The sequence below is a fragment of the Hylobates moloch genome, unplaced genomic scaffold, assembly GCF_009828535.3.
Source record: "Hylobates moloch isolate HMO894 unplaced genomic scaffold, HMol_V3 SCAFFOLD_18, whole genome shotgun sequence".
Taxonomy (NCBI): domain Eukaryota; kingdom Metazoa; phylum Chordata; class Mammalia; order Primates; family Hylobatidae; genus Hylobates; species Hylobates moloch.
In genome coordinates, this window is record NW_026652293.1 from 68789156 (window position 1) to 68803301 (window position 14146).

The following is a 14146-nucleotide window of genomic DNA, read 5'->3' on the forward strand; positions in this document are numbered from 1 at the left end:
CTTGGAAGGATCACTTGAGCCCAGGAGCTGAAGGCTGCAGTGAGCTGTGATCGCACCACTGCACTCCAGCCTGGGTGACAGAGCAAGACCCTGTCTGAAACAAACAAAATATAGATATATAAAATTTATAATTGCAGTGGATTTAAAATATGACAATCTTTAAAATTCTTCTATTTTTATGGGATATTTATGGTTATCTAGATGTGTGTTGCCACTAAAATAATCTAGGAGCAAGCAAAACAAATGACCACAGTTGTATACCTTATTTGTGTGGAATCAAAAAAGAACACGATTGAGATGTGATATAGAAGAAGTAGGAGAGTGATCTTTTTTTTTTTTTTTTTGTAGTCTTGCTCTGTCACCCAGGCTGGAGTGCAGTGGCGCGATCTCGGCTCACTGCAACCTCCACCTCCTGGGTTCACGCCATTCTCCTGCCTCAGCCTCCCGAGTAGCTGGGACTACAGGCGCCCGCCACCATGCCTGGTTAATTTTTTAAAAATATTTTTAGTAGAGACGGGGTTTCACCGTGTTAGCCAGGATGGTCTCGATCTCCTGACCTCGTGATCCACCTGCCTCGGCCTCCCAAAGTGCTGGGATTACAGGCTTGAGCCACCGTGCCCGGCCCTGGAGAGTGATCTTTCTGAAAGAAGCATGAGTAGTTTTGGTCACTGTGCTTTAAGTATGATGTTATAGAGAAGGCAAAAGGGTTAAGTTTGGGTGTTTGGGCCTTTTAAGGTACATTCTTTCTTTGAAACAATGGCCTTTCTGATATGGTTGCCCAAACCCAACCATGCACTTTCCCCACGAACCTTCTGTCTGTTCTAAAGAGAGAACACTGCTCCACCAAACTCTCTGGCCGTCTCACTGGGCCTCATACCAAACACCTTAGGCTCTGCAGATTGTTTTTCTAGACAAGCTAGCCTACAGTAGGCTTTAAAGGCTAAACAACAGGATATGGTTTATGTGAAGAAAAGTTTGAAAGTTGACCTCTTTATCCTAGGGATGAGACTAAGGGATAATAGTTATATGCTGCTCTCAAGAATTTAGGAGGAGGCAACATAACCTTCTCACTATTCAGTTGTTGAAGAAAATCAGCTTAGATTGAAGTGAGAGTGTTAATTTGGACTTAAGAGTTTTGGGGGCATGAAGTATTAAAACATCAGAGGTTAGAAGTTTCTGTCTTTGAATATTTTGAAGAAGAAGATAATCATTTATCCCATATGGTTTAAATAATCCCTATCTGAGGTCTAGACCATCACTATTATCTGATTTCAATGTGCATATTTTAGGAGGATGTACTATACTATATTTTAATACTTTAAATAGAAGTATTAATATAGTATATTCTGTAGTACATTCTAAAATATAGGAGAATGAACTGTACTATAGTATTAGAATTATTCTCTGTTCACATTAGAAAGAATTAATCAAATTTATTTCCTCTTCCCTTGGTCTGATGACTCCCCCTCTCTGTTTCTAACAGGCAGATTTGAAGAATCAGCTGGGAGATGCTGGATACGTATTATTTGGAGTGGTGTTATTTGTTTGGGAACTCTTACCTACCACCTTAGTCGTTTATTTCTTCCGAGTTAGAAATCCTACAAAGGACCTTGTAAGTAAACCATTTTATATTTGTAAGAAAATGTCTCCTAATTCTGATCATGAGACCTGCAATTAGAACCTTTTCTTCACTTTTCAGAAGAGAAGAGGGCCTCTTCCTTCTGTGGTGGTATGAAAAGTTTCCTTGACTGTTTTATTGAGACATTCATTTACCTTATCTTTTGAGGGAAAATGTTTTTCAGCTTAGTTTTATTTTACAAAAGAAATGAAACTATTATAAGTTGCATCTTAAGGCCTGGGGAAAGTGATTAACTATTTCTTTTAATGCAGCATTGCCTCTTTAGTATTTGAGACTTGGACTTGCTGTGAACCAAATATAGAAGTTTTTCTCACAGCAAAGGAAAATAGAGAATAGAGACATAGAAATAGGAAATAGAGAACACTCATAGGAAATGGCATGCCGGATGGTGACTAGGGAATGGGAGGATAGGGCAATAAGAAACATTATCGTGAGGAATGCTAAACCTGCTCCCCTAGTTTGGTCACATTGCTGTTCAACCAGCTTTATATGAATGTCTTTATGGGACAGGACAGAAAATGCAAAACCAAGCAGCATGAGAAACCACCTGGGCGCCTTGTTCTGTAAATTATTCCAGCCGCACACACTAGTGGTAGCTTTTTGACTTACTGATCTATGAAACCCATAGAAAAGTACAGTGAGTGGATTTGGGGCAATGTGAGCAAAGAGCGGGTGGTGAGGAAGGCATAGATGAGTAATGTCCTCCAATAATTCACAGTTCTTATTTCATACCCGGATGACTGACCTGTTTTTTTATCTTGTTTTTGGAAACCGGAGACAGAGCCAGGCTTCAAACCAAGCAGTCTGGTTCCAGAGTCAATGGTATTTTTTTGTTTTTTGTTTGCTTTTTTTTTTTTTTTGAGATGAAGTCTCGCTCTGTTGCCCAAGCTGGAGTGTAGTGGCGCGATCTCAGCTCACTGCAACCTCCGCCTCCCGGGTTTAAGTGATTTTCCTGCCTCAGCCTCCCAAGTAGCTGGGACTACAGATGCCTGCCACCATGCCTGGATAATTTTTGTATTTTTAGTAGAGACAGGGTTTTACTATGTTGGCCAGGCTGTTCTCGAACTCCTGACCTCAGGTGATCCGCCTGCCTCAGCCTCCCAAAGTGCTGGGATTACAGGCGTGGGCCACCGTGCCCGTCTGAGTCCATGGTTTTAATTCCTGTGCTACACTGTAGCTTTCTCTGGCATCATAAAGTTTTGAGAAGAAATTATATATATATATATATATTTTTTTTGAGACAGAGTCTCACTCTGTCGCCCAGGCTGGAGTGCAGTGGTGCAATCTTGGCTCACTACAAGCTCCGCCTCCCGGGTTCACGCCATTCTCCTGCCTCAGCCTCCCGAGGAGCTGGGACTACAGGCGCCTGCCACCATGCCCGGCTAATTTTTTTGTATTTTTAGTAGAGACGGGGTTTCACTGTGTTAGCCAGGATGGTCTTGATCTCCTGACCTCGTGATCCGCCCGCCTCGGCCTCCCAAAATGCTGGGATTACAGGTGTGAGCCACCGTGCCCGGCCAATATAGATGACATAATAGTCCTATCTATAACTTCTGTAATTACACAGGAAAAAAGTCTAATACTCTTTTGGGGGGAAATCTATAACTCATACCCATCAACTTTAAAGGAATACACTGCAGTTGGGGCATTTTCTTAAAAATGTCATCTAACATTTGTATCCATAATTCATTTGGTACAAACAGGTCTCTAGACTTGGCATCATTAGAGCCAAACTTCAGAGGCTAGGTAACGAGATACTCAAGTGCGGGTCTTTACCATCTGAATCAGAATCCCTCAGGGCGCTTGGTGTAAAGATTCTTAGGTCATGTTGGAGACCCAGACCAGAATCTCTGGGGTAGGTTCTGGGAATGTACATTTTTAATAAGCACTCCAAGTGATCTGAATGAACTGTAAAGTTTGAGAATCTCTGTCCTTATCCTTTTCTTTTTTGAGACAGCGTCTTGCTCTGTCACCCAGGCTGGAGTGTAGTGGCACGTTCACAGCTCACCTCAGCCTTGACCTCCTGGGCTTAAGCGATTCTCTTGCCTTAGTCTCGCATGTAGCTGGGATTACTTGCGTGAGCTGTGTTGCCCAGGCTGGTCTCAAACTCCTGGCTGTTTTTTTTTCTTTTAAAAACAGCTTTATTGAGATGTAACTCACTTATATAATTCACCCATTTCATGTGTATAATTCAGTGGTTTGGGGGATATTCACATATGTGCAACCATCACCACAGCCAATTTTAGAACACTTTCATCATCTCAAAAGGAAACCCCATACTATCATCTGTCATTCCCCATTTCCTTTCTGTCCCTGCCCTACCCCCGGGCATAAGCCACTGTAATCTCTTGTGTCTATAGATTTCCCTGGTCTCGACTTTCATATGAATGGAATCATATGGTGTGTGGGTTTTTGTGACTGACTTCTTTCACTTAGCAGAATGTTTTTTTCAAGATTCATCTACGTTGTAACATATATTTGTACTTAATTCTTTTTCATTGCCAAATATTTCATTGTATGGATAGAACACATTTTGCTTACCCATTCATCCATTGATGGACATCTTTTTTTATTATTATACTATATATTATATATATGATTATATATGTATTTAAACATAATATATATTATGTATATATACATAAATATAATTATATATGTATATATTATATATACATATATAATTATATATTATGTATATATACATATAAATCATATATACATATATATTATATATTATATATAACATATAAGTATATATAATTTATATATACATATATAATATATAATATATAATTATGTATAATATAATATATAATTATGTATAATATAATATATAATTATGTATAACATATGTAATATACAATTATATAATATATAATTATGTATAATTATATATATATACATATATAATAAATATTATATATAATATGTATATTATATATAAGTTCTGGGGTACATGTGCAAAACGTGTTTTGTTACATAGGTATACGTGTGCTGTGGTGGTTTGCTGCACCCATCAGCCCATCACCTACATTAGGTATTTCTCCTAATGCTGTCCCTCCCCTACCTCCCCACCCCACTACAGGCCCCGGTGTGTGATGTTCCCCTCCCTGTGTCCATGTGTTCTCATTGTTCAATTCTCACTTACGAGTGAGAACATGCGGTGTTTGGTTTTCTGTTCTTGTGTCAGCTTGCTGAGAATGATGGTTTCCAGCTTCATCCATGTCCCTGCAAAGGACATGAACTCATCCCTTTTTATGGCTGCATAGTATTCCATGGTATATATGTGCCACATTTTCTTTATCCAGTCTATCATTGATGGACATTTGGGTTGGTTCCAAGTCTTTGCTCTTGTGAATAGTGCTGCAGTAAACATACGTGTGCATGTACATGTGCATGTGTCTTTATAGTAGAATGATTTATAATCCTTTGGGTATATACCCAGTAATGGCATTGCTGGGTCAAATGGTATTTCTAGTTCTAGATCCTTGAGGAATTGCCACACTGTCTTCCACAATGGTTGAACTAATTTACGCTACTACCAACAGTGTGAAAGCGTTCCTGTTTCTCCATGTCCTCTCCAGCATCTGTTGTTTCCTGACTTTTTAATGATCGCCATTCTAACTGGTGTGAGATGGTATCTCATTGTAGTTTTCATTTGCATTTCTCTAATGACCAGTGATGAGCATATTTTTCATGTTTATTGGCTGCACTTCTTTTGAGAAGTGTCTGTTCATATCCTTTGCCCACTTTTTGATGGGGTTGTTTTTTTCCTGTAAATTTGTTTAAGTTCTTTGTAGATTCTGGATATTAGCCCTTTGTCAGATGGACAGATTGCAATAATTTTCTCCCATTCTGTAGGTTGCCTGTTTACTCTGATGATGGTTTCTTTTGCTGTGCAGAAGCTCTTTAATTTAATTAGATCCCATTTGTCAATTTTGGCTTTTGTTGCCATTGCTTTTGGTTTTTAGAATGAAGTCTTTGCCCATGCCTATGTCCTGAATAGTATTGCCTAGGTTTTCTTCTAGGATTTTTATGGTTTTAGGTCTTATGTGTAAGTCTTTAATCCATCTTGAGTTAACTTTTGTATAAGGTGTAAGGAAGGGGTCCAGTTTCAGTTTTCTGCGTATGGCTAGCCAGTTTTCCCAACACCATTGATTAAATAGGAAATCTTTCCCCATTGCTTGTTTGTGTCAGGTTTGTCAAAGATCAGATGGTTGTACATGTGTGGTATTATTTCTGAGGACTCTGTTCTGTTCCATTGGTCTGTATATCTGTTTTGGTACCAGTACCATGCTGTTTTGGTTACTGTAGCCTTGTAGTATAGTTTGAAATCAGGTAGCATGATGCCTCCAGCTTTGTTCTTTTTGCTTAGGATTGTCTCAGCTATGTGGGCTCTTCTTTGGTTCCATATGAAGTTTAAAGTAGTTTTTTCCAATTCTGTGAAGAAAGTCAATGGTAGCTTGATGGGGGATAGCATTGAATCTATAAATTACTTTGGGCAGTATGGCCATTTTCACAATATTGATTCTTCCTATCCATGAGCATGGAATGTTTTTCCATTTGTTTGTGTCCTCTCTTATTTCTTTGAGCAGTGGTTTGTAGTTCTCCTTGGAGAGGTCCTTCACATCCCTTGTAAGTTGTATTCCTAGGTATTTTCTTCTTTTAGTAGCCATTGTGAATGGGAGTTCACTCATGATTTGGCTGTTATTGGTGTATAGGAATGCTTGTGATTTTTGCACATTGATTTTGTATCCTGAGACTTTGCTGAAGTTGTTTATCAGCTTAAGGAGATTTTGGGCTGAGACAATGGGGTTTTCTAAATATATGATCATATCGTCTGCAAAAAAAGACAATTGACTTCCTCTTTTCCTATTTGAATATGCTTTATTTCTTTCTCTTGCCTGATTGCCCTGGCTAGAACTTCCAATACTATGTTGAATAGGAGTGGTGAGAGAGGGCATCCTTGCCTTGTGCGGGTTTTCAAAGGGAATGCTTCCTGTTTTTGCCCATTCAGTATGATATTGGCTGTGGGTTTGTCATAAATAGGTATTATTTTGAGATACATTCCATTGATACCTAGTTTATGGAGAGTTTTTACCATGAAGGGGTGTTGAATTTTGTCAAAGGTCTTTTCTGCATCTATTGAGATCATCATGTAGTTTTGTCATTGGTTCTGTTTATGTGATGGATTCCGTTTATTGATTTGTGTATGTCGAACCAGCCTTGCATCCCAGATATGAAGCTGACTTGATCGTGGTGGATAAGCTTTTTAATGTGCTGCTGGGTTTGGTTTGCCAGTATTTTATTGAGGATTTTCGCATTGATGTTCATCAGGGATATTGGTCTGAAATTTTCTTTTTTTTGTTGTGTCTCTGCCAGGTTTTGGTATCAGGATGATGCTGGCCTCATAAAATGAGTCAGGGAGGATTCCCTCTTTTTCTATTGTTTAGAATAGTTTCAGAAGGAATGGTACCAGCTCCTCTTTGTACCTCTGGTAGAATTCGGCCATGAATCTTTCTGGTCCTGGACTTTTTTTTGTTGGTATGTTATTAATTACTGCCTCAATTTCAGAACTTGTTATTGGTCTATTCAGGGATTAGACTTCTCCTGGTTTAGACTTGGGAGGGTTTATGTGTCCAGGAATTTATCCATTTCCTCTAGATCTTCTAGTTTATTTGCATAGATGTGTTTATAGTATTCTTTGATGGTAGTTTGTATTTCTGTGGGATCGGTGGTGATATCCCCTTTATCATCTTTTATTGCGTCTATTTGATTCTTCTCTCTTTTCTTCTTTATTAGTCGGGCTAGTGGTCTATCCATTTTGTTGATCTTTTCAAAACATCAGCTCCTGGATTCATTGATTTTTTTTGAAGGGTTTTTCCTGTCTCTTATCTCCTTCAGCTCTGCTCTGATCTTAGTTATTTCTTCTGCTAGGTTTTGAATTTGTTTGCTCTTGCTTCCCAAGTTCTTTTGATTTTGATGTTAGGATGTCAATTTTAGATCTTTCCTGCTTTCTCTTGTGGGCATTTTTTGCTGTAAATTTCCCCCTACACACTGCTTTAAATGTGTCCCAGAGATTTTGGTACATTGTGTCTTTTTCTCATTGGTTTCAAAGAAGATCTTTATTTCTGCCTTAATTTTGTTACTTACCCAGTAGTCATTCAGGAGCAGGTTGTTCAGTTTCCATTAGTTGTGCAGTTCTGAGTGAGTTTCTTAATCCTGGGTTCTAATTTGATTGCACTGTGGTCTGAGAGACTGTTATGATTTCTGTTCTTTTGCATTTGCTGAGGAGTGTTTTACTTCCAATTATGTGGTCAATTTTAGAATAAATGAGATGAGGTGCTGAGAAGAATGTATACTCTGTTAATTTGGAGTGGAGAGTTCTGTAGATGTCTGTTAGGTCCGCTTGGTCCAGAGCTGAGTTAAAGTCCCTGAATATCCATGTTAATTTTATGTCTCATTTATCTGTCTAATACTGACAGTGGGTTGTTAAAGTCTCCCATTATTGTTGTGTGGGGGTATAAGTGTCTTTGTAGGTCTGTAAGAACTTGCTTTATGAATCTGGGTGCTCCTGTATTGGGTGCATATATATTTAGGATAGTTAGCTCTTCTTGTTGGCATTGATCCCTTTACCATTATGTAATGGCCTTCTTTGTCTCTTTTGATCTTTGTTGGTTTAAAGTCTGTTTTTATCAGAGATTAGGATTGCAACTCCTGCTTTTTTCTTTTTTTTTTTTTTTTTTGCTTTCCATTTGCTTGGTAAATATTCCTCCGTCCCTTTATTTTGAGCCTGTGTGTGTCTTTTCACATGAGATGGGTCTCCTGAATACAGCACACTGATGGGTCTTGACTCTTTATCCAGTTTGCCAGTCTGTGTCTTTTAGTGGGGGCATTTAGCCCATTTACATTTAAGGTTAATATTGTTATGTGTGAATTTGATCCTGACATTATGACGTTAGCTGGTTATTTTGCCCATTAGTTGATGCAACTTCTTTATAGTGTTGACAGGCTTTACACTTTGGTATGTTTTTGCAGTGGCTGGTACTGGTTGTTCCTTTCCATATTTAGTGCTTCCTTCAGGAGCTCTTGTAAGGCAGGCCTGGTGGTGACAAAGTCTCTCAGCATTTGCTTGTCTATAATGGATTTTATTTCTCCTTTACTTATGAAGCTTAGTTTGGCTGGATGTGAAATTCTGTGTTGAAAATTCTTTTCTTTAAGAATGTTGAATATTGGCCCCCACTCTCTTTTGGCTTGTAGGGTTTCTGCAGAGACAGCTGCTGTTAGTCTGATGGGCTTCCCTTTGTGGGTAACCCAACCTTTCTCTCTGGCGGCCCTTAACATTTTTTCCTTCATTTCAGCCTTGGTGAATCTGACGATTATGTGTCTTAGGGTTGCTCTTCTCGAGGAGTATCTTTGTGGTGTTCTCTGGATTTCCTGAATTTGAATGTTGGCCTGCCTTGCTATGTTGGAGAAGTTCTCCTGGATAATATCCTGAAGAGTGTTTTCCAACTTGGTTCCATTCTCCCCATCACTTTCAGGTACACCAATCAAACGTAGATTTGGTCTTTTCACATAGTTCCATATTTCTTGGAGGCTTTGTTCATTCCTTTTTATTCTTTTTTCTCTAATCTTGTCTTCTCGCTTTGTATCATTAAGTTGATCTTCAATCTCATATCCTTTCTTCCACTTGATCGATTTGGCTCTTGATACTTCTGTATGCTTCACGAAGTTCTTGTGCTGTGTTTTTCAGCTCCATCAGGTCATTTATATTCTTCTCTAAACTGGTTATTCTAGTTAGCAATTCATCTAACCTTTTTTCAAGGTTCTTAGCTTCCTTGCATTGGGTTAGAACATGCTTCTTTAGCTCGGAGGAGTTTGTTATTACCCACCTTCTGAAGCCTACTTCTGTCAGTTCATCAAACTCATTCTCTGTCCAGTTTTGTTCCCTTGCTGGTGAGGAGTTGTGATTCTTTGGAGAAGTGGCATTCTGGTTTTTGGAATTTTCAGCCTTTTTGTGCTGGTTTCTCCCTATCTTTGTGGATTTATCTACCTTTGGTCTTTGATGTTGGTGACCTTCGGATGGAGTCTCTGAGTGGACATGTTCTTCCTTTCTGTTTGTTAGTTTTCCTTCTAACAGTCAGGCCCCTCTGCTGCAGGTCTTCTGGAGTTCCACTCCAGACCTTGTTTGCCTGGGTATCACCAGTGGAGGCTGCAGAACAGCAAAGATTGCTGCCTGTTCTTTCCTCTGGAAGCTTTGTCCCAGAGGGGTACCTGCCCGATGCCAGCCAGAGCTCTCCTGCATGAGGTGTCTGTCAGCCCCTACTGGGAGGTATCTCCCAGTCAGGATACATGGGGGTCATTGACCCACTGAAGGAGGCAGTCTGACCCTTAGCAGAGCCTGAACACTGTGCTAAGAGATTTCCTTCTCTCTTCAGAGCCATCAGGCAGGCACATTTAAGTCTGCTGAAGCTGTGCCCACAGCTGCCCCTTCCCCCAAGTGCTCTGTCCCAGGGATTTGGGGGTTTTATCTATAAGTCCCTGGCTGGCGCTGCTGCCTTTTTTTCAGAGATGCCCTGCCCAGAGAGGAGAAATCTGGCAGTCTGGCCACAGTGGCCTTGCTGAGCTGCCATGGGCTCTGCCCAGTTCGAACTTCCCAGCGGCTTTGTTTATACTGTGAGGGTAAAACCACCTACTCAAGCCTCAGCAATGGCGGATGCCCCTCCCCACACCAAGCTTGAGCATCTCAGGTCAACCTCAGACTGCTGCTGTGCTGGCAGTGAGAATTTCAAACCAGTGGATCTTAGTTTGCTGGGCTCCGTGGGGGTGGGACCTGCCGAGCCAGACTACTTGGCTCCCTGGCTTCAGCCCCCTTTCCAGGGGAGTGAATGGTTCTGTCTCACTGGTGTTCCAGGTGCCACTGGGGTATGGGAAAACAAAACAAAACAAAAAAAACCTCCTGCAGCTAGTTCAGTGTCTGCCCAAATGGCTGCCCAGTTTTGTGCTTGAAACCTAGGGCCCTGGAGAGATAGGCACCAGAGGGAATCTCCTGGTCTGTGGGTTGTGAAGACTGTCAGAAAAGTGCAGTATCTGGGCCGGAGCATGCAGTTCCTCAGGCTCAGTCCCTCACGGCTTCCCTTAGGTAGGGGAGAAAATTCCCTGACTCCTTGCGCTTCCCGGTCGAGGCGACACCCCACCCTGCTTCAGCTCGCCCTCCCTGAGCTGCACCCACCGTCCAAGCAGTCCCAGTGAGAAGAACCAGGTACCTCAGTTGGAAATGCAGAAATCACCCGCCTTCTGTGTCGATCTCACTGGGAGCTGCAGACTGGAGCTGTTCCTATTCGGCCATCTAATAGGTGATATGTTTTTATCCCTGTATGACATCACTGGTTTTAAGGAATTTTAAGTTTTTCTTAAATGTTTCCTTTTTATCATTTCATTTCAAGCTTTTTTTTTTTTTTGGATACAGAGTCTGGCTCTGTCACCCAGGCTGGAGTGGAGTGGGGTGATCTCAGCTCACTGCAACCTCTGCCTCCTGGGTTCAAGCGATTCCCCTGCCTCAGATTCCCAAATAGCTGGGATTACAGGCGCCTGCCACCACACCTGGCTAATTTTTGTATTTTTAGTAGAGATGGGGTTTCATTATGTTGGCCAGGCTGGTCTTGAACTCCTGAACTCAGGCGATCCACCTGCCTTGGCCTCCCAAAGTTCTGGGATTACAGGTGTGAGCCACTGTGCCTGGACTATAATTTCAAACTTCTTGACGACCCACATCGATTAGTTTGAAATGATAAAAAGGACACATTTAAGGAAACCATTTGTGGATATGAGTGGACATTTGGGTCATTTCCATCATTTGGCTATGATGAATAAGGCTGTTATAAACATTTGTGTATAAGTTTCTGTGTAAACATATGTTTTCATTTCTCTTGGGTATATTCTTAGGAGTGGAATTGCTGGGTCATATGGTATTTCTGAGTGTCACTTTCTGAAAAACTGCCAGACTATTTTCCACAGAGACAGCACCATTTTACATTCTCACCAGCAGTGTATGAAGGTTCTGATTCCTCCACGCTCCTAGCACTTGTTGACTTTTTGATTCTAGATATCCTAATGGGTATTAAATGATGTCTCCTTTTGGCTTCTGATGTATATTTCTCTGATGACTAAGTTTGTCGAGGATCTTTTTGTGTGCTTAGTGGTCACTTGTGTATCTTCTTTGGAGAAATGTCTATTCACATCCGTTGTCCATTTTTGAACTGGGTTGTCTTTTTATTATTGAGTTGTAAGAGTTCTTTATATGTTTTAAATATACTCTGAGTCCCTTGTCAGGTATATGATTTGCACATATTTTCTCTCATTCTGTAGCTGTCTTTTCACTTTCTTGATTGGTATCCTTTGAAGCACAAAAGCTTTTACTTTTGTCCACTGTATTTATCTTTTGTTGCTCGTGTTCTGGTGTCATACCCAAGAACCCTTTGCCACATCCTATACTGATGGTCCCTAATTTACAACAGTTCAACTTACAATTTTTCAACTTCACAGATGGTGTGAAAGCAGGACACATTCAGTAGAAACTATAATTGAAAGTTTGAATTTTTAAATCTTTTCCTAGGTTAACAATATGGGGTATGATAATCTCTCAAGATGTATAGGGCATTGAGGCACAGCTCTCAGTCAGTCATGCGATCATAGGGGTCAACAACCAATACTCTATGGTGTGTATTTCTGATTTATTTTCAACTTACAATGAGTTTATCAGAATGTAATCTCATCATAATTTGAGAAGCATCTGTATTTGCCCCTGAAGACTTGCCCCTATATTTTTTTCTGAGAGTTTTGTAGTTTTTGTTCTTACATTTGGTCTTTAATACATTTTGAGTTATTTTTTGTATATGGTGTGAGATAAGGATCCAACTTCATTCTTTTGCACGTGGCTCATAGGTATTCTTAAACTATTAAAAAGAGTAAATTTTAAGGCAATCCACGTTGTGTTCCACTTTGCTCCTTATGTTTGGCTACAATTAGTCTTAGCAAAGCAGGAATCCACATTTAGATAGCCATCTTGTGGCCACCTCTGTTCATGTTCTATTAACTTTTAAATAGGTCACTGATGTTAAGTACAATGGTGTCAAAACATATGCCTGATTTGGTGTGCCATATAATCTAGTTCTGATCTTGTTTATTTAAAATAGGCTTTCCTGACAAAGACAACTTTACTTTTTAGAAGCTGCTGGCAGAAAAGGCTTTTCAAACCCCAGCAGTCATCCCAGGGCAGCTGTGATCTTGAAAACTGGCAATGACTTCTAGGGTGTACCCGAGACCAGTCATTGGAAATTTTTTGAGAGGTAAACTCAGTTTTGGGGCAGAAACAGGATGAAATTATTATAGAGGCAGGAGATGGAAATGGGATGAGAAATCCTCCCCAAATGATTTCACCATTGTTATGACTGCTCTCATGATTTATATCCAAATTGAACTATCTACTTTATTCTGGCTAATCTGGGCATCATCTAGCTTTAAAAAAATTTTTTTGTGGATACATAGATAATAGGGGTGTATATTTATGGGGTACATGAGATGTTTTGATACAGGCATGCAATGTGAAGTAATCACATCATGGAGAATGGTGTCTCCATCCCAAGCATTTATCCTTTGTTTTACAAACAATCCAGTCACACTCTTTTAGTTATTTTAAAATGTACAGTTATTATTGACTATGTAGTCCACCCTGTTGTTAGTGCTATCAAATAGTAAGTCTTATTCATTCACTCAAATTCTTTTTTTTTTTTCTTCCCCCTATTAACCATACTCTCTCCCCCCGCCACTACCCTTCCCAGTCTCTGGCAACCATCCTTCTCCTCTCTATGTCCATGAGTTCAATTGTTTGAGTTTAGATCCCACAAATAAGTGAGAACATGCGATGTTTGTCTTTCTGTGTCTGGCTTATTTCACTTAACATAATCATCTCCAATTCATCCATGTTGTTCCAAATTACTGGATTTCATTCTTTTTTATGGCTGAATGGTACTCCATTCTGTATATGTTCCACATTTTCTTTATCCATTCATCTGCTGATGAACACTTAGGTTGCTTCCAAAGCTTAGCTATTGTGAACAGTGCTGCAACAAACACGGGAGCACAGATATCTCTTCAATATCCTGATTTCCCTTCTTTTGGGTAGATACCAGCAGTGGGATTGCTGGATCATGTGGTAGCTCAATTTTTAGTTTTTTTTGAGGAACTGCCAAACTGTTCTCCATAGTGGTTGTACTAATATACATTCCCACCAACAGTGTTCAAGGGTTCCCTTTTCTCCACATCCTTGCCAGTGTTTGTTACTGCCTTTTAGATACAAGCCATTTTAACTGCGGTGAGGTAATATCTCACTGTAGTTTTGATTTGCATTTCTCTGATGATCATTGATGAACACTTTTTCATATGCCTGTTTGCCATTTGTATGTCGCCTTTTGAGAAATGTCTGTTCAAATCTTTTGCCCATTT

General features: G+C 40.0%; 1 protein-coding gene across 2 annotated transcripts in view; it reads left to right on the forward strand.

Annotated features, from left to right (window-relative positions):
* The window catches only part of GPR137B (G protein-coupled receptor 137B), a 68656-nt gene that overhangs the window by 41548 nt on the left and 12962 nt on the right, over positions 1-14146 (forward strand). For both annotated transcript variants that reach the window (XM_058430382.1, XM_032137742.2), the window contains exon 5: positions 1484-1612. In XM_058430382.1, the coding sequence (XP_058286365.1) occupies positions 1484-1612 (129 nt within the window). The remainder of the gene's footprint in view (positions 1-1483; positions 1613-14146) is intronic.